The sequence below is a fragment of the Patella vulgata genome, chromosome 2 (assembly GCF_932274485.2).
Source record: "Patella vulgata chromosome 2, xgPatVulg1.2, whole genome shotgun sequence".
Taxonomy (NCBI): domain Eukaryota; kingdom Metazoa; phylum Mollusca; class Gastropoda; family Patellidae; genus Patella; species Patella vulgata.
In genome coordinates this window covers 715,308-737,757 of record NC_065880.2, presented here as the reverse complement: position 1 = coordinate 737,757, position 22,450 = coordinate 715,308, and the positions used below count along the sequence as shown (strand labels likewise).

The 22,450-nt window shown below is 36.4% G+C and overlaps 1 protein-coding gene across 8 annotated transcripts in view; it reads right to left on the bottom strand.

The window, feature by feature from the left end:
• Nucleotides 1–22,450, bottom strand: part of LOC126811616 (uncharacterized) — a 316,159-nt gene that overhangs the window by 170,254 nt on the left and 123,455 nt on the right. For 3 of the 8 annotated variants that reach the window (XM_056098999.1, XM_056099000.1, XM_056099001.1), the window contains 5 exons: nt 17,749–17,811; nt 16,049–17,453; nt 15,300–15,429; nt 14,997–15,100; nt 12,839–14,502 (listed from right to left, as the gene is read on the bottom strand). The exons of the other annotated variants lie outside the window; for them this stretch is intronic. In XM_056098999.1, the coding sequence (XP_055954974.1) occupies nt 16,609–17,453; nt 17,749–17,811 (908 nt within the window). In that variant the 3' untranslated portion in view covers nt 12,839–14,502; nt 14,997–15,100; nt 15,300–15,429; nt 16,049–16,608. Of the gene's footprint in view, nt 1–12,838; nt 14,503–14,996; nt 15,101–15,299; nt 15,430–16,048; nt 17,454–17,748; nt 17,812–22,450 lie in introns of those variants that run through there. 8 annotated transcript variants of the gene reach the window in all.

Genomic DNA, 22,450 nt, shown 5'->3' with positions numbered 1-22,450 from the left:
TGGTTAAAAGTGCTACCAACACCCTGGTGCTACCCTGGGACATATTTTGTATTGGTAGCATCGAAGTTGTAATATTTAACGTAGGACGCCGTGTTGGTCAAGGGAGACAACTCGAATCGTATTGACAGGCTAAGACTGATGTGTGTTGGGTGGCCGAATTGTTTAAAGCGTTGTATCATAAGGTCTGTCATTGAGTGGCGTGGTTTCGATTCGCTGCTTGTACGTGAAAAAGAGAAGGTTCGCCTGTCCAATCTCATGGGTTATCCCGGGTCCTCCAATTGCCCCCACGGGTACGCGCAAGCGAGTTATTGAGATAACATTGAACCATACGTTAGTCCTTAGATGACGATTTCACTCTCTCACCATTGACGGGTTTGACCTTTTCGATCTAATCTAGCCCCGTTCAAAGAAATCTATAGACTGTGACGTCATTTTAGTACGCAATATTCCTAATTCACGTTTGTTTACTTCCGGATCAGTCCAACTCAAATTTATGAATACTCACCCAAATCCTGGCAGCAAATAAATGTATCAATTCAAACGTTCTTCGTCGATCCGAGATCAAAGACAAAACATAAGATTCAAAACGGGGGAGCGGGTGAAAGTCATAAATAGACAAACTATATTCATTAGTCAGGAACTTCAAAGTTAACACGAACCAGTGCTGACAGGTGGAACGTTAAACTCCATTCATTCTTGGGGGATTGGATGGCCGGATGGTTAGGGCGAACGCGTTTTATCATAAGGTTTGTCAATGACTGAACTGGTGTGGTTCGATTCCCCGGTTGTATGTGACAAGGAGTAGGTTCGCCTGTCCAAGCCTAACAAATTAATAAACGAAAATAACTTTAATGAATCAAAATGGTGGTCTTTGATAAAAAACAGAAACGTGTCTTTTAATAGGGGAATTCTGAATATAAACTACCGACACTTAAATCGAATGATATAATACTGTCTAAAACGAAAAACGCTAGAAACTATATATAAATCATTCATTCTTCCAATTTTCGATTATGCAGATTGTGTATGGAATAATTGTTCTAAAGATAAATCTACCCAACTTGAAAAACTTCAACTCGACGCATTGCGTACTATAACCGGTCTTCCATGTGGTACCTCTCATAACATACTTTATACGGAAACTGGAATCTGTCAGCTTCAATTAAGACGCTATCAACATAAAATGATACTTTTCTACAAAATTTTTAATGGACTAGTCCCTACATATCTAACCGATATAGTTCCACCTCTTTTATCCGCTGACCATCCCAACCGTCTTCGAAACTCAAACCAAATAATTAAGCAAATAAACTGTAGAACATTACTTTACCAGAATTCTTTCTTTCCATCTTCTGTTAAACAGTGGAATGATCTAAGTCTTCCAATAAAAAATTCAAAAACTATTTCTGAATTCAAAACTAAATTAAAATCAAGCATGCATTTAATCGAAACTAATGCCCACCACTATATTGGCGAATGGCATTTACAGATAATCCATTGTAAACTTCGAAACTCAAAGAGCGATTTAAACCTTCACAAGTGTTTGATACATATATCGGAAAATCCCTCTTGTTTATGTGGTCAAGGTGTCGAAGACTGTGAACATTATTTCTTACACTGTCCACTATACAACTCTTAGCGAAATATAACAAGATTTTGAACATAAAAATATACAAACGATACTTTCTGGAAACACGGCTGTTTCTTTTGAGGACAATTCCTTCATCGTTGAAATCGTACATGACTTTATCAAACTAACGAAACGCTTTAAAACTGCCTAGATCATTACCAAACCTTTCCTCCCTCAGAAAGCAGGCGAACTCATAAAACTTGGCTAACTAATTTTGGGCCTTGGCATCGACATCGTCTTATTGAATATCTACCGTTATAATCTACTTGTATGTGTATTGTATGTTCATTCCAAGGGATCTTTACCTTCACCTTCTGCACCCTGTAAAATTTGTAAATCAAACATATCCAGTCGTCTATCTTCTCAATGATCATTATTTACGGAAGCGATTTTACATAAGCAGCAATGCTTGTTATTGTATCCATGTATGTTAAATATAGCTGTCACTCACTAAGAAATAAAATATTGTTTAAACTCTTAAACCTCGTGGGTTTCCTCCCACTGTTAAAGACCCCTACGCACAAGCGAATTATTGAAAAAAATTCGAACCATATGCTAGTCCCTAAATGACCTAATTTGTGGACGTTAAACCCTTTTTCTCTATCTTTCTCCATTCATTCTTAAGTAATTAAGGGACTTGTCAATACTATACGCTAACCCGTAAGGCTGATACAGAGCCATGGTGGCTCAGTGCGTTGGACGTTGCCTCGCTAACCTAGAGGTCCCGTGTTCGATCCCTGCTTTGGCCGAGAACGTTCATCGAGATTTTCCGGCGTGATTCTGCTTTGTCTGTCTTGTAGGGCGGGTGACCTTGCACGCAACAACGTATAGTCGTTTGGATGGGACGAAAGACCGAAATCCCTTGTACACATAGGCATGCACGTAAAAGAACCCTTGACAGTTTTACTTCGAGATAAGCGTAGGCCATAGAGCCGCTGTCTTGGCAAAATGTCCCTCATAGCAAGCTACATGGCGTATGTCCGTTTTCATTAGCACAAACGGAGAACTGAGGACGTTAAGCCCCATTTCATTTCATTTCATTTGTACATACGCATGTGTATTGCACAACAACTTGACAATAGCTGCGTATACTGAAAATATCTCTTTTATAATGTAAATAATGACTGTGAACGAAGTGATATAGGTCATATGTATGATATAACTGTTATAACTTTAAACAGCAGATAGCGAGGAATACTGGCTTCTCAGAAACTATACTTGTGTAATTCTTGGAAACAAGTAACTATTTTACAATCTCACTGTTACAAGGTAGTGTTTATAATTATTATTACCATTATTTTACCGTTACTGTTACAAGATAGTGTTTAGTGTTTATTACCAACTGCACGTGGGGGGGGGGGGGATTTATACAAATAATCAATATATAGTAAATTATTAATTAAACATTTATAATTTACACAACTACAATGTTAATATAACAAAAAGCAACACCTTGAATTAAGGAATATTTTGAATTTTTTAATAAAATATGATTCCTTTGCTTCTAATAGATAGTTGTTTTTGCTGTTTAATTGATATAACGGAAAGACATTAAAATTGCATTTGCCACAAACATCGAGGGGTCGGCTCAGGTGTATTATCCTGTATAGCGGATTAAGAATATGTTGTCGATGGAGGTTCATTCTTAATCTAAGCATATTTATGGTCTTTCCGATATATCTACCCTTACAGCCCGGAAAATTATAACAGATTTACAAGTCATTGGTTGTTTTACATGAAATGTAAAATTGTCCGTGATATTTATGGATGAACCTTCAATTATGATTGAACACGTTTTACATTTGGATTCATTACACTTGTTAACTGTGGGTATGATTTTAGTTGATTCGAATTTTGATGAGATTAGTAATTTAGCCAAGCTGCTTTAAACTATTTATTATTTTTGTCTTATTTATTACATCATCCATAATCGGGCTATTTTTAAGAATATGGAGATTATTATTAATTATAGATTTACCATCTCCTTGTGATGGGTTTTTGGACACCTTAATTTGCTCTGATCTAAACTTAAAGCTTTTCGAATGACATCATCTACTAGTTTTGCCGGGTAGTGTTGCTTTTTTAGAAAACCTTTAAGCTCATTAAGGCGCATCTATTTGATATCCGATTGTGAAACTATGGTGCACACACGTCTGGCTAAATTATACGGAATATTACTATTATTATGAGAAAGATGGCATGAATTAAAATTGAGATACTGATGTGTGTCTGTCGGTTTATAATACATATCATTTTAATTTGACCATTCGGTAAAAGATTCACCGTGACATCGAGAAAGTTTAGTTTTACTTTACTAGATTCAACAGTGAATTTAATGTCGACATCTAGGCTATTCAAGAGTTCGTTAAATCATCTCTGGTAGACAGATTCTAATAACACTCTAACTAAACGGTATAAATAATTCATGTATATTTAGACAATCACATATTTTAAATATAAGAATTGTTATATAATATAGATGTATTGATTAATTCTTGATTAATAAGACAGAATACGGCGAATTTTTACATTGTTATTGTATTTATATCATCTTTAAAACTAAAACAACATCTTTAATATATTTTAGGTTGCGGTTTAAACTACGTCAAGCTGAAAAGGATGGAAATATACAGGAAGTCGTAGAAATATTATCATTACAAGATAAGATGCAAGCTTTACCTATAGCTGCTGAATACGGGTTTTATAAAGTTATGGTTTGTCTGTTAGAAGACGGAGTTGTTGATATACATTATGTTGGGTGACCTATTTACGGCAAATATAAAAATTTAAAAGACCGTAGAATTGTGAAATGAATAGACCTACACAACTTCTAAATATAAATAAACAAAATACCAATACTTCTTTCTTTAAACTAATTTGGGATGATCGGGTCTACTATGGCACACAAAAATAAATTATGCCGTGACAGACATGGTTTGCGTACGTCGGCTTTTACCATGGCTTTGCCGTTTAATTGCCGTGGTAAATTTAGAGCGCAAGTTTGTGTACATAGAAGGGCGAAGGGGTTTAAATACGACTGGGCGGCTTTCTTCGATTTTTTCTTTGTGCTGGGCGACAAAAAAATACTGACGGACGCAAGCGCCAGGCGCCACCCAGCGTGGCTACACCCCTGGATGCTGGTGTAGATGTCAACCAGGTGAATGATGATAAAGATACACCTATATTGATAGCTGCTGAACGAGGGTTGTATGAAGTTGTGATATATCTGTTAAAACATGGAGTAGATGTACATGGTGTTGATAGCTATAAGGACAACCTGATATATAAACTTTTAGATTACTATGATAATGATGACAAACCAGGTAGACGTGATTTGTTATTACAATGTGTAGTTACATTAGTTGATGCTGGTGTAGATGTCAACAAGGTGAATGATGATCAACAGACACCTATATTTATAGCTGCTATTATTAGTATTAAAGGGTTGTATGAAGTTGTAATGTATCTGTTAAACACGGAGTAGATGTAGGGGAGACCGGGGTTCATTGAACATATGGGTACATTGAACCACCATGGATATTTCCTTTATAAATAATACTAGGCAACCCAAGACTACACAGAAGTGAGATAACTTCTTAGGCCTATTTCCCCGTCAATAGGCAGTAGCAACATGATGTCAATTATTTTTAGGCAATGATTTTTTTCAAAAGAGCTCTTAAAAGTGAAAATGCACTACTTCCACTTATCATTTTCCATACATGTTAACTGTTTAGCCTAGGCAATTCCTGTACTTAAAATCAGTTCATTATATATATGTCTAATCTACAATCCAGATAAACAGGGGGTTGATCCATAGAGGGCATATTGAATTTTTTTAAAATTTTGATCATGAAACTGTGATGTGGCAGATTGCATTGAACCACTGTCAATGGAGTACTTTGAACCATGATTCAATGTACCCCAGTGCATTATAGTTTATATATCATTTGATAATTTGTAATATCTTTGAAAATAAAAACAATAGTAGGATATCAATTGATCCAACTCTGTAGGCCTGTCATATAAAAGGAATTAAAACTTCATGGGAGCAGCGTTCGAAACTTGGCTGTGGCATACAGGGGTGCAATGGGTCTTCCTGACTAAGAGTCGCTTGTCAGCAAATCAGGCTGTCCAAATTTAGACAGAATATTGGACAAATGTTGGTTTGATTCACTGCAAAAGTTGACTGGGATCCCACTATCCCACCAAACTGCCATTTACGGCGATTTGTAGGAGCCTAGGGAATCCGGACACCTGCTTGTTTCGATCGTTGCACGGATGTCAAATCTGTGGATATTTGTTCTTAAATAAACACTGATTGTTTGCAGATTCATTAGATCACTACGAAACAAGTGACTAGGTTTGTGATCCAAATTCAGATCTATGTTTAACATGGAATTTTTATCAATGTTCAATGTGCCCCACTATGTGGTTAAACCTTCCCCACTATTTTGTACAGCGGGATACATTGAACAATTACAGTCAAGTGGATTAAAATGTGATATACAATAGCAACTATGATATGTCTTCAAACAATACAATAAAGTAAAGAGATATTCTAATAAAAACATTTGATATGGAAGGACAACCATGTATGTGAAAAAACTGGTTCAATGTGCCCCGCTCTCCCCTACATTTGATAAAGATCATAAATATATTACACTGTAAGCCTATGATGGTAGGGAGCCACGGTGGCCAAGTGGGTAAGGCGCTGGCTCGCTACCCTGGAGGAAGCGGCTGTCTAGTCGTTCGGATGGGACGAAAAAACGAGGTCCCGTGACTGGCATATACGTAAAAGATCCCTTGGGCCTTGATGTCAACTAGTTCCATCTCCATCATTATGCACTGAACTACTGTGTACGATCATTCAAAATAAAAATAGGGTTTGAACAAATCATTAAGCCTAAGCTGTCTTAAATTGCCTAACAATCAATACCTTTCTAACAGATTAAGAATTTCATTCTGGGACAATATTCTGAGGGCCTTACGGCGAGTTTTCTGCTCTAGAAATACAGTCATGCTGGTGTCTCTTTTTTGTCAAAAGACCACATGACACCAGACCCAGGAATTATATTGGTGAAAGTGGACATAGAACTTTGTGAGGGGGAATGGATTGAAATTTAAACAAAAGCCTATGTGTTTTTGGCAATTTAAACTAGAGGGCGCCTCTGAATTAAATCTTGCTCACAGTACATAGCACCTGTTGATTCAAAGATAGTTTTTATGCAAATATCTCATTTTTAGTGAAAAGTGGACATAGAACCAGTTAATCCTCAGCCCGTGAAATCTCATCATTAATCGGCAGAGCATGCAGCCATTATCACCGGGTTAACCAATGTGCGACGTCAAGGACGTTAAGGGTTTGTGAACGTTATCTCCCATCACGCCGGACACCCATATTTAATATATTATAGAATGATTCACTAACTGTATTTTATTGTTATTCATGTCATGACATAACCTTGAAATAAAGGAACGGGCATATTGAACGTATTATTAGTCCAGCTATTTGGCGATCCTCCCCTCCCATCCCCACATTTATTTTATAGTAGACATCGATACGGACAGGGTGTCGATAACCTTACAATATAAGATTTAGATAAAGAGCTGACGGTTCTCGCTATATCAGTTCTTGTTGCCTCTGGTGGGCCTATAGGGGACGTGATTCAAGCTCCTGTCTATATGTTTTCAAAACATTTTTATAATTCTTACACTCAACGCACAAATTATAAATATTATTTATCAGTAAATAAAAAAATGTCATATTGTTTTTAAATCATTTACATATAATGAATAAACCGACATCCATATGTATACATATTGGTGTGCACGTAAAGAAAACAGCGGAAATCGAGGAAGGGGGTTCGTGGAAAGGCCACTGTCTGGGTAAAATTCTCCTATCTCACATTGTCCATAAAACCATAGAAATAAACATTACAATATGTTTTTTTGCTAAATGAATGTCAGCAGTCTTTTTACATCTTGCCACTGTGTTCACGACTAGACCTCTGTTTTTCATACCATCCAAACTACTTGTCAGCCGGACAGGTGAAGGTCGGGCTTGGTATTTTAATTGGTTTACCTAACACTGTTGCGAAGTGCTTTGCTTGAATTTATCCGGGCGATTCAAGGGCCCTTTCCTTCGACCACAAGGTGTCCATATCAATTTTCTCCCCGAATTCAGTGTATTCTTTCAGTTTTATATTTGGAGATTTTCAATTTTATTTTTTCAGGTCTGAGGCTAGCGCCTCTGCTATAATCTATTACTATACGGAAGTCCAAAAGAAAGTATACACTGTTCATTTCGTCCTGTTTCAAACAAAGTCGTTTTTCCATTGTGTGCGGTATTTTGGTACAATGTTCATTTGTTTTGCCTTTTATTTGCTTAGAAATATTGAGTTTGGAAGCACCAGACATGTTCAGTGTAGTTTTATCACATTTTTTTGATTTAAACAAATTTAGTCATATTTTTAGTGTGTATACTTTCTTTTGGACTTCAGTATATATAAAATAACCCTTGACAGTTGGAATTTGAAATAAGAGTAGGCTGCAGATAAGTAGGACATTAAACCCCATTTCTTTCAACAGCTGCCATGTTAGCAAGATTTATGACAAAGGCTGAATAACTCTAAAAGGTAAGGTCGGACAATGCTGAATATGGATAGGTTTCGTTCTCTGATGACCCCAGGATGGTTGGATGGTCAAACGCGTCAAGAGGCATGGTTTCGATTCCCCACCTGTTCAATGTCGTGGGTTTTCTCCGGGTCTCCCACTTCCTCCCACTGATAAAGATCTATTATCAGCACAAATGAGTTATTGATATAAATTGAACCACATGTTAGTCCCGAAATGGTTTGTGTCGAGTGGATGTTAAACCCACACCGAATTTCAAAAAGATCTATTAAAAGCTATAGTCTATGTTGTTTTCACAAGGTTGTCGGAAAAGGAGCATAACTTTTGAAGGAAAATCCTATTGAACTTTCTTGGCCAACGCAGGGATTGAACACGGGACGTCCAGATTAATGAGCCAATGTCTTACTCACTGAGTCACCGTCGTTACCAAAAGATGGCGGCAAGCAATGACGGACTCATTTGTATTCTGAAATTGGGTTTTATAAACATTGTTGATGAAAATAACCCATGTGTTATATGTCGTTGTTGGTCAATGGACTCATTGTGATCAAACGGATGATCCAATATGGCAGTCAAAATCCAAAATGGCGGCTGGTTTGGGTAATTTTTGATGCAGCGTGGGCGTACCCTGTGTTTATTGAACCCATGAACCTCGCCTCGAATCCGAGTGAAATTTGCAACATGTTTTAAATCGATAATCAACATAGTAGTTAATGAAATTTGACATTTTCATAACTTTTGCTTCTGTGGATTTAGTGAAATAAAGATCTTCGAGTCATTAAAGCTAGCTAGCTTAGAAGTTTTTGTGTGCGCATTGAGCCTACCCTAACTCGATTTTGAAAATGCAACATAGGAGGCTTCTGAAATTTAGCAGTCTAGTAGTTTATTCATCCCTTGATTTCTCGGTGAGGCCGGCCTTGGCCCGTGGACTAAACATTTAGCTGTTAGGAATTCAGGTCAGCCACCTAAGTTAGGCTATATTGGACCACATTGAAGTTGCTGTATTCACGTGCTGGAGTAGCAGGAAAACGAAAAACGCGTTTTGGGCAGTCCAATTTTCCAATCTTTCTTAGGGGCTGGGGGGGGGGGGGGCTACACGGAAAGATCCAAGATCCAAGATCCGCCACTGTAAACTGGAAAAAATACAATAGAAAAAATACAATAAAAACATATTTATATAACCATTGCTTTAATATGGTATTTTTCATTGATTCACCAATCAACACAAATGTCAAATTATAGACATTTTAAAATTGATGGAAATGAAATGAAATAGGATTTTTAAACTCCCGTTCTGCTCAAAATGGACTAATGAAGACGGGTATACGCCATACAATGTGATATCTCCTCATAATTCAGTGCAAACCTCGCATCAAGTTTCCTAAACAATACGAGTATTTTAAAAATAATGTGGTTTATTTAAAATGTCTCGGAGACTAATAAAAGAAATTTGAACTATAAATAGAAATAGGATCTGTGTTCTACAGGGCCGGCGGAAGCAATTTTTATATTGGGGTGGCTACCATTCTAGGACTTGAGGCGAGGGCCCAGCGACCGCCCAGGCGTATATAGTCGTCACCCTGTCTGTCGGTCAGCGTTGCGTGACTTTCCTCGTCCCCTTTTCCGACAACGTTGTGAATAGAAGCTATAGTTTTAACCCTTTCTTGCATAGAGCAATTTGTTCTTTTACCAGAAATGTCAAATTCCAACCAGACATGTATTTTCACATTATTAGACATATCCAATACCCGTTTTTCAATTATGGTTCCTAAATTGGGAGTTTAGGTAGAGGGGGGGGGGGTCACCATGCAGCTCTGGGTGGTGATAGGGACACACATCTGATGCCACCATGCAGCCCTGGGTGGCGGTAGGGACACACATCTGATGCAACTATGCACAAAATGGAAGGAATTGAAGACAAACGTGGAAAATACTTGTCGTGCTCAGATGTAACATTGACATGCTGTGAATTTTATCAACAATTTTATCAACTTTTAGCAGTGTGCGGATGTTTGGCCAATCCAAACAGAAGACATATTGCACTAACATTACTAATGTCTGATTGTCTGAACTTGAGGAGAAACTACAACAAAGGGATTTTCTCTGTCCCACAAGCAAGGCATATACCAGGCCAGCAATAGCCTCCACCTATCTTATCTCTATGCTTATGACAGTCATAGTAGAGCAGCTGGATGTCCCATCGCAACAGAGGAAGACATGAAATGAAATGGGGTTTAACGTCCTACTGCTCTGCTCCTAACTGGGCTAATGAAGACGCGCATACGCCATACAGTGTGCTATGAGGGAAATTTTGCCCGGACGGCAGCACTACGGCCTACACTTATATCGAATTCCAACTGCCAACTGATCTTTTACGTGCACGCCAATATGTACACGAGACCTCGGTTATTCGTCCCATCCGAACGACTAGACAGCTTTCCTTGTCAGGCCCTCCATCCTGCATCACTGACAAGAGGGAACCAGGCCGGAAAATCTGGATGAACTTTCTATGCCAATGCAGGGATTGAACACACGGCCTCCAGGCTAGCGAGTCAGCGTCTTGCCAACCAAGCCACCGTGACCCCCAGGGGAAGACCTTGCTTTTCACACACGTTGTTCTACTACACCTGGAAGAATATGTTTCGAGCTTGCATCTTGGTGCATACCGGCAACAAATATATGGCATGTATAGGGTCACTACTGTGTGCATTGTGGCCACGTTTATTTCTTATTCTTTGAAAAATACTGACTACTATTTCTACATGTTCTGGAACAAACATTTTACTAAACTGATATAGCACTTTGCCAGTCGGAAAGTCAAACTCGCCTACTTCCACTGGGGGGCTGACATGTTGATTCTGTACCAGGCTATCCCAGGGCCATCTATCAGCGATAAAATAAACTAAAGATGGCACCGTTTGTGGCCAGCATGCAGTTAGAGGTGTAATTATTTGGTGTCAAATTAGTGTGTTATTAGAGTTCGGGCACTTTTGTTTGCCGCCTAGATTTAATAATAATTTCTGTGTTTACTTTACTTGTCTGCCCGAAAAGTCATTTTGCCCCACCCACCCCCTGGCCGTACCCCTATGCACGAGGAAGAAAGATAAACAGGGTTTAAACCATGACATTTCGGGACTAACATGTGGTCCAATTTCATATCAATAATTTGTTTGCCAGTATGGGTCTTTATCAGTGAGAGGTAACCTTACTTACGTGCATGTGGGGTATCGAAACCATGCAACTGGAAGTGTTTGACCATCCAACCGCCCTGGGGTCATCAGAGGACGAATCCTATCCATATTCAGCGTTGCATGACCTTACCGTTTAGAGTTACCCCCCCCCCCCCATTTGTCATAAATCTTGTGACTCGATTGCTGCTTAAAGAAATGGGGTTTAATATCTGGAATAATGAAGACCAGTTTACACCTTACAGTGTGGTATAAGAGGCTACAGTCTACTCTTATTTCGAATTTCAACTGTCAAGGGTTCTTTTACGTGTCTGCCTATTTGTACACGGAATCTCGATTTTTTGTCCCATCCAAACAGCTAGATAACCAGGCCCTGCGTCCTACACCACTAGACCCTGTCCTTGCCAGGTCCTGCGGCCTACACCACTAGACACTGTCCTTGCCAGGCCCTGCGTCCTACAACACTAGACCCTGTCCTTGCCAGGCCCTGCGTCCTACAACACTAGGCTCTGTCCTTGCCAGGCCCTGCGTCCTACAACGATGTTCTAACAGATTCTCTTTCGAATTTACTATGAAGTATTGAAGTCATTGGAGGACAAAATCGATACTCGGCATTCCATAACCTTCCGTCCCACAGTTAGAGGCTGTGGTTTTGAATGATTTTGTTCCACATCTGGTATAAAAGGGTGACGAATCCTATAAATATTCAGTTTTGGGACATTCTGTTCCCGAGTCAACCTTCTTTTCCGAACAGGATAGAGGTTGAAGGCAACCATGTCAAATTTGTTTAACATTATTAATGTTTTGCTTTCGGATCAGAAGCTGTCAAGACATGGCTGTTATGTGGACGTATTTCCTATAATAATCCAGATAATTAAAATAAAATCCAAGCCCTGGCCCAATTCAAGTGAAATCAGGTTTACCGGTTCACTGTTCTGTCCGGACAGCAGCGTTTTTTGTCCCACCCGAATGACTAGACACTGTTCCCTTCCATAAAAATCAAACCCGTGGCCTACTGATAAGTAAACCAAGGCAAAATATTTCGTACCAGCGTTATCTAAACTAGAAAACCAGTTATATAATGAAAATACCAAGCCTGATCTTCACCTTTTTGGCTGACAAGTAGATTGGATTGTATGAAAAACCCACGTCTAGTCGTGAACACAGTGGCAAGCGTGTAAAAAGACTGCTGACAGTTAGCAAAAAAACATATTGTAATGTTTATTTCTATGGTTTTATGGACAATGTGAGATAGGAGAATTTTACCCAGACAGTGGCCTTTCCATGAACCTCTTTCTCGATTTCCAAATGTCAATGGGTTTTCTACGTGCACACCAATATGTATACATATGGATGTTGATTTTTCATTATATATAAATGATTTAAAAACAATATTACATTGTTTATTAACTAATAAATAATATTTATAATTTATGAGATGAGTATAAAAATGATAAAAAATATTTTTAAAACAGACAGGAGCTTGAATCACGCCTCCTATAGGCCCACCATAAGCAACAAGAACTATTATAGCAAGAACTATCAGCTCTTTATCTAAATCTTATATTGTAAGGTTATCGACACCCTGTCCGTATCGATGTCTACTATAAAATAAATGTGGGGATGGGAGAGTGGGATAGCCAAATAGCTGGACTTGTCAGGATCTCCGAGCTGGCGTCTTATATTCTGTTGTTTTCCTCCTTCAATGTCTAACGACTAAGACTAATAATACGTTCAATATGCCCGTTCCTTTATTTCAAGGTTATGTCATGACATGAATAACAATAAAATACAGTTAGTAAATCATTCTATAATATATTAAATATGGGAGATAACGTTCACAAACCCTTAACGTCCTTGACGTCGCACATTGGTTAACCCGGTGATAATGGCGGCATATTCTGCCGATTAATGATGACATTTGTAACATTAACATGTATGACCAAGTTCCATCACGACCACGATTCTCACCTTTCTAATTAGTTAAAAGGTTGTGAATATACGGTAGTTGTTAAAAAGTTTCGGTTTTATCTCTTGGTTACATATTAATACAACGAACAGTTATCTGCCCTTAGGGCGTTGTTGTTGTTTATTGCACGATATTATGGACAGGTTGATTTAATTAAGTTATTTACATCTGAATGAGTAATATATAGAAAATAGGTAAAAACACTAAATAATAAAAAGTTCTTGTATATCTAAAAGTCACTTTAAAACACAGTTTTAACATCGCTGTCGTGAGAAGAGAAGAGAGGGCTGGTCATCTTCTCACTTTGTCATAATTAAAACAAGTTAAAATAGGAGATCCAGCTGTTTGATGCCATCGCAGCGGATTGAAAAAAAACCCTGTGGGAAAAAGAATCCACTGTTTAATGTGGAAAAGCGAAGTTCTCGCAGTAAAAACCACATAGCTGGACTCTGGTTATAAAACATAATTATTATAACAACCAAGATGAAATACTAGTGTTAACAATGATCAAATAGAAATATATGTAACAATCTGAGAGGTCGGTGCTAAGATGGACGTGACACAAGATGGAGGCTAACAAGTAAGTAGAACTTGTAAGTTTTATATCAAATATTACAATAGGCCTATATAAAAGACCGGATTCTATATATTACAATATATTTTGATCATACCCCATTTATATCATCTGTAGAAGATTCCGAATATTGACACGTTTTTAATTTATCATATCTTTGTAAAATACTCAACAGAATATTTTTATACTGACACGCCTTCCAGAGATTCAATTTTTACAATATTGTAGTTTGTAAAGGATTCCTCAATATCTCAAATGTCAGACATTGAATACAATGTAAATAAATATTTTTGTAAATTTGAAGCCAAGATTGTGGAATATACATATTTGGTATGTTTATCTACAAAAGTAGAGGTATATTTTAAATTATTTAAATTTTTTAAAGAAATCTACAACTTCTTCTAGTTCTCTTTGTTTAGCTTGTTTATGTGCACATCTATTCTCCATTACTTCAGCTGACACTTTCCATTTTTCATTCGTTTATCACAGGAAGGACATTTTTTACCTCCTGAAAAAAAACCCAAACATAATCTTATATTATGTGTTACTATTTATTTTAAATGTAGATTAAGTGATATAACATGAAATGGGGTTTAACGTCCTACTTTTCTGCTTCTACAGGACTAATGAAGATCGACATACGTCATACAGTGTACTATGAGGGAAAGTTTACTCAGACAGCGACATTCCCATCTAGTCTTCCACGACATTCCAACTGTCTTTCAAGGGTTCTATTACGTGCACGACAATTATACAATATGGAGCCTTGCGTTTCTGACTCAGTCAAATAACAGAATACACTTTTAATTTTCAGTCAACTATCTAAAGTGAGATCCGTGGTTTGAATATCGAGCAAATTTAAAAATTAAACAAAACGAATAGAAGACACAAGTAACACTTAATAAACATATCATTTAAGCAGGTGTAAAGTTTTAGTTTTCTTCACCAATTGAGGTAATGAAGACGGTCGCCATGACTTCCAGCAGTATTATAAATACTTACCTATAAATGAAGGTGTTTTCATGTACGTATCTAAACAACCATTATGAAACAGATGACCACAATAAACTCTCTCTATCTGATTTTTACGACCTTTCAAATTGATTCTGAAATAAAATATTTTTCACACATTATCTAATTGTTCTGACTTAAAGTTTTAGATTTAATAGTTGTTTTTTTCAACTAGTTTATAATAAACGGCTGCATCCTAGATTAAACCATTATTAATAGTATACAGTCTTTGTCAAGTTTGTTGTTAGGGAATTGATATTCTTTGGTTATTAGACAAAATATAAAAACCATTACCTCAGGATCTTCAGCTAAAACATGTTTTTTACACAGTGGACAGTTTTCTAGTGGATATCTCTTGACACAATCAAGTATCAAATAATCACAAACAACTTTTAATGACGGTTTATGTTCGAATACAGCAGCTCTGAAAAACATAAACAAAACATACGTTTTCTTTTATAGATAATGGAGACAATATTTACAAGACGCTAAAAACTTATCTAGGTATTGTTTATACAATTTATAACATTATTCCAATTTTTTAGATATATTTTGTAGTGTTTTTACACATAACAACTATCAATGTAACTGTATTTATTGTATTTTAAGGTTAAATTATTAGAAATTCTCCAGTTGGTCAAATGGATTAAATCCTATTTCTATATCATCCACAAAGGATAACTCTATTTTGATTTATCTCCCCTTAAATTTGTCTGCCTTATCCATCACTCAATAAAAACAATTTACAAATATTTCTAAGTAATATAGTAAATCTCCCCTTAAACCAGAATTTAAAACTTGTCTGCCGTATCACTTCATTCAAAAAAAAATATTTCTAAATAAAATCGTAAATAACGAGTCTATGTCAAGATAGACAGAATCAAGTTCCATGTGATTACTGGTAAACAACAACAAATATAAACAAAGAAATCTGGAGAGATATATTCTAGAAATCAAATAGGCTTTAATCATTTAACCCCGAGTCTGACATGAGAAAAGTGGATGTCAATTTATAAAATGAAAAATAAATCAATTTTTCTTACCTTCTATAGTAAATATATTCTTTCAACATCATTTCAAATATTATTCTATTCATCTCCAATCATATCTCTTGGTTAATATAATTCATTGTGTTGTTATTTAAAACAATATTGGGTTAAAGTTGACTTTGATGACCACCAAAACATCACATCAGTTGATTTTCTATTCATGTTATTCAACCTGGTAATACTACTTTCAATTTGTTTATAAATAGATTTAACGTGACCTATTGACTTGTGACGTAATAACCAATGACGTTGTAAAAACTTGTAATGACGTGTTACTAGTTTTAATGGCTGACAGGTAGCCAGTCTGTGTACAGAATGTTGTTGATTGACAGAAAATGGTTTATAACAAAATTTAAAAATTTACATCAAAATAAAACATCTTCATCATTTAGTTCTAACAGAATTATTAACAAGTAAAATAAAGATGTTGTATGATTATTTATATTCTATTTATCAAGGCCTATTTAACATAAATATGATACACATTTTGATTTACGCCACCGACGAGTCCAGTCTAATAAACTACCATAATCACGACACTTGACATTTATATTCTATTCATCAAGGCCTAATTCACGTAAATATGATTCACATTCTTTTCTACCCCACCGTCGAGCGCAGTCTAATAAACTACCTTTATCACTCTTAACATGTAACATGGCACCAGCAGCGAAGAGTAACTGTATCTTATCTAACGGCTGTTTGTTAGACATCACACAATCAAATACTGGTGTCATATTATAATCATTCCTATCATTTGTATCAAGTCCTTGTTCCAATAAATATTTTACACAGTCTATTGTACCATACCCACACGCACAGTGTAATAAACTATCACCATAACGATCCTTAACATGTAACATGGCACCGGCAGAGAAGAGTAACTGTATCTTATCTAACGGCTGTTTGTTAGACATCACACAATAAAATACTGGTGTCTTATTACCATCATTCCTATCATTTGTATCAAGTCCTTGTTCCAATAAATATTTTACACAGTCTATTGTACCCAACCAACACGCCCAGTGTAATAAACTATTACCATAACAAGTCTTAACATCTAACATGGCACCGGCAGAGAAGAGTAACTGTATCTTATCTAACGACTGTTTGTCAGACATCACACAATAAAATACTGGTGTCAAATTATGATTATGAATACCGACAGGAATATTTAAATCGATATTTTGATGTATTAAAGTTTTGACATCATCAAGTGTACCATATCGACAAGTTCTACGTATTGATCTCTTGTCCATTTTATTGTTGTCGGTTGTTTTATTATAGTTAGTTGTTTTTACATCTTGTGTAACAAATGGTTGGTTTAATAATGGAGTTGTTGATGTGATGGTGGTGGCCATATTGTTTTGTATAGATGTCTGACTATATTTAACATCATCTGAAATTATATAATATTCATACTAGTTGATTACCTGTTCATATATATCGTTCTGATGGTGGTTAAAAACCCTGGCCATCTTTAAACTAGGTTATCTTTGTTCTCTGAACGTACAGGTGGGGTAATTTCGAGTAGGATATACACCTGAGTTATTTTAATTATATTTATAACCCTTGACCATGGTTTGTCACAACATGTGAAAGATATACAACCCTGGCTTAAAAACACTTCAACTAGAAAATTACTTGCCATTTCTTTAATTATTAATTAAAATGGCTAAAACGTAATGACATACCTGGAATTGTCATCCCTTTGCTTTCTTCATCTATTAGTAAGTGATCATATGTATCATCCGTATCTGTAATAGAAACATATATATTAGTAAGTACAGAACAAAGATAGGTTGCCAGACAAGGAAACATACATACACACCAGCACAGTCGTCGGAGCCGTCAACACGGGTTGTCGCATATTTTCTTTTGCGTCTGTAATACTCTGTAATTAAAACATACTCTAAAATCGGATTAAGAGCAACATCAGAAACCATTAGAATTTGTTTGGCTTCTAGTTCTGCCCCATGTTAACGTTTAGAATCAAAAACCCAGATGGTAACCGCACTGACAAGACACTATCAACTCAAGTGATATAGATATACCTATGTATGTACTGAATACAAAGTTCGTGCGTGTGCAAGTCCTTTTCAGTTTTCAAAAGACAAAGATACTTAGATAGTTTGCTACGCAACGAAACATACACCCTCTGCAGCTAAATCGTCCGGGCAGTCGATGAACAAGGGCTGTCACATATTTATTCTTTTGTAGGTAATGGGAGAATTTAAAAGATACTGATATTAATTTCCTACACAGATCAAACGAAAATCTCTGTCGTTAGAGCGTTCACAAGGTTCAACAAAGTGAAAGGGCCAGAACTTTTGAAATTCAATAGGATTCTTCGTTTTACTAATTTAAAAAATATTAATATAAATTTAATACAGATCGGATGATAACTTTAATCTTTATTCCTTCACGAAGTTCAACAAAGTGAAACACGGACCATAAATAACTGTAGAGTAGACGTAAATAAATAGGCTTCTTCGTCCCGTTAATGTAAACAAGATTAATATAAATTCAAACTGATCAGACAATAAATGGTGTTCACAAGAAATTGTGGACGACGGACAGCAATACATTACCGTGTGGACGTATATAAAATCATATAAAATGCAACTGAAAGACGACTTGTCTTGACCACATGCTTCTGCTAAATGACGTCTCTTGTTGGCTGTCGTCTGCTGAATTAAGTCACCTGACGACGGTCGTCTGCTAAATGACGTCATTTAATTAGAGCGTTAAAAACAATGACGTCATGTGCTATTTTTTGTTGTACGAAATGTTACTGCTGAACAGTCAGCCATTTCTTAAAATGTAGCCCACTTCCAATCTAGAAAATCACTGATTTTTTTATTTGTTATCATGTTGGTGTTATTCTCGAATTGTGCTAAAATAAAGTAGAGTCACGGTGTTAGTGGGTGGGGGGGGTAGGCCTACTGACGGATTCCTTCGAAAATAAACTAAAATCTCTACTGCACAGCACATAATTTCTTTACGGCTATGTTTAAATATAGACCTATACCCAACATATATTAAAATAGTAATTATTTTATACATATACACACCATACATAGGCCTATGTTTGTTAAGACTATTTAAAGGCAAGGGACCGGTTAACTCTCCGTTAGATTTCTGTTGCTGAAATGTCAATTTCATTAGGCTATCCGTTAGCTACAGATTAAAGTTAATTCAAGAGAAGACTGTCTGATCACTGGCTGAATATTAGGCCTAAATTTTTAAATTCAATGTAGCCTATTATTAATATCATTGCTCAACTTTCACATAATAATGTATCCAGGTTATCTAAACGAAAATATACTACCACAAAATATTACAAATTACATAACATATATTACCTTGAATCAGGATAATATAGGGGCCTATACATGTAAAATAGTGGGGAGCGGGCACGTTCCCAATTCATTACAACAGAAATTAAATAAAATAAACTTTAACGTCCTACTGTCGTGTTCCGGCTCATGAAGAAGGGCGTACGCCATACAGTGTAGGCCTACTAAGAGGGAGATTTTTCCCGGACAGTGGCACTACTGTCTACTCTTATAACGGATTCCAACTGCCAAGGGATATTTTACAGGCACGCCAATGTATACACGGGACCTCGGTTTTTCGTCCCATCAGGATGACTATATGCTGTCCCGTCAGTCGCTCTGTCCGGCACCACTGAGAAGGGGGGGAAACCACATCAGAAATCCTGATGAACTTCTCGGCCAACACCGGGATAAAATAAGGGTTAGCGAGCCAATGCGTCTTTCTCAATGAGCCACAGCGACTCACTGTAAAAAATATCCATTGTTTATGTGGTCGAATTCCGCAGTTTAACACTTTTTTTCTGTTAATCGATGGCTTTTTTGGGTGAAATTGTGTTAAAAGTGTAAACTATTTCTTCAAATTACGTGTTTTATGTATTTCTATGGAATATTCAGTATTTAACAGGAATTTTCGGTGAAATTAGGGATAAAATATTTTATTCCCGTCTATTATGGACTAATTCTGTTATTTTACGGAATAAACAGTGGATTGACCATGAATTTCCGTGAAAATTAGGGATAAAATGTTTTATTCTATTCTATAATGGACTTAATTCTGTTTTACGGGATAAACGGTGGATTGACCATGAATTACGGATCATTTCTGTTTGCAAATGCAACGATAAGTAATCGTATACATATATAATTATTCCTAATAATTATCATGTTATAGTATTCATTTCAATTTATTAACCATAATATGAGGAATTATATTTTGTAAACTTTGGTATATTACATGTCATGTATAACCAATTTCCATAATTATAAAATCTATAAAGTGTATTGTTATTCATCAGATTGTAAGTATTTTCATAAATGTATAAAAATATGTTTTAACGCTCCGTATGTATAGGTTGTATTATCTGGTGATCAAGCACGCTTAAATCCAGGTAGTATAACCGATTGGTTAGTGTAAGCCGGTTTGTCTCTATATGGCAGAGTTTACATATATACCTGAAAGCCTTACTGACGAACAGCGGTTTGAGATACCTTGCTCTCGAATAAGATATTCAGTATTCTTCTAATAACGGAAAAAGGTTGCGAATAAAGATTGTCTGCGATATTACTTCGGCGGAAGCGGACGTTAAATAAAGCTATTTCACACACGCGTATAAAGTCATTGGTTAATTCAATTTCATGCTCGGGAAACAAAAATTACCAGGATTTTTATTTCCGTGTTTGAAAATAGAATTTATGTTAATTGAAGGAGTTTCTGTAAATCAAAGGAAACATAAATACGGATAAAATGTTCCTGGTAATTTTTGTTTCCGGAGTTTTTACGTTTTTTCACGGTTTTTTTTTTGTTACAGTGCAGGAAACAAAAATTATCAGGATTTTGGTTTTTCTGTATTTGAAAATAGAATTTATGTTAATTGAAGGAATTTCTGTAAATTACAGAAAAAACATATACGCATAAAATTTTCCTGGTAATTTTTGTTTCCGGATTTTTTTTATGTTTTTTTCACGGATTTGTTTTGTTACAGTGTAGTAACCGAACAGGCTTAGTTGTACATTAAGGCAGGGGCCAATATAGAATTTATCCAAGATCGTATAAACTATCATAGGCCTACATATTAAGAATAGAAATTGGACAATAATTGTGGCCTCTTGTGGGTCAACATATGGTCCGCGGTATCATCCATAGGCGTGAAGCTCAAACTAATTCAGGGGGGCATAAGAGAAAATTTCCCGAAATCAATACCGTTTTTTCGGGCATACCTATCATAAGAGAGCTTCGGGCATATTTTCGGGCATGCAGTGGACAAGAAAAAGACGAGAAAATACTTTTCGGGCAGTGTGGATCTCATAGAAATAAGTTAGTTATATTTTTTCTCGAAACGTTAATAGAAAAAAAAGGTCGTCGAATTTTTCCTACGCCTATGGTATCATCCAAGCTTCAAGGATCAAACCAACTATTATTTGCGTAAAGGGGAAGGCCCATTTAACAAAAAATGCAGTCCAATTTACCAATTTACCAAACTCATCTGCGATTGTTGAGTAATGAAAGCTAATCGAAATCGAATAAAAATTATGAACTCTAACGTTAAACTATAATCCAGAGAGAGAAGAGAGAGAGAGAGAGAAGAGAGAGAGAGAGAGATGGGGTTTAACGTCCACTCGACAGACGACCATACTCTTTGTCACGTACAACCGGGGATTCGAAACCACGCCAGTCGACTCAATGACAGACTTTATGATACAGCGCGCGCACGCTAACCATTCAGCCATCCAAACCCCTATAATCACGAACTGCCCGTGCAAAAATTGACCCCAATCGACAAATTTGGGATATCAACATTTATATTTCAAATTTCATAAAAAATATAAAAAAATTTTAATGGGAGCTCTGAAGATTCGACTAGCTAAAAGTACTATTAACAGGAGCTATGGCATAAAATTACTGATTAATATTACACTTATGCCAATATTTATTGCGAGAAAGATTGTAAATGTGTTTTTGTTGTGTGTGTAATATTTATATAATTTAATCATTATCTTTTATCTATGTCCTGAACTGAGAAGACGATGTTGTTTTATTATATATCGGTAGTGTTAAACCACCTCTGATGAACAGTGTGGTTTTATTAGATACTAGCAGGATACCCGGCTTCTCTCGGGGGTCTAACTCCGAAACCGGAAGTGGTAGACTAACGCCACCTGGTCCGAGCTACCCCTATACCCCAAATTTCAGACTCGGGGCAGACCTAGTGTAGCCGCCAACCCCGTACAGACAGACAAACAGACAGACAAACGACAGTCACAAATATTACTATAGATTGGTAGTTTAGAATCACCTCTGATGAACATTTACCCATACTTTCTTCGATTTCTTTCGTCC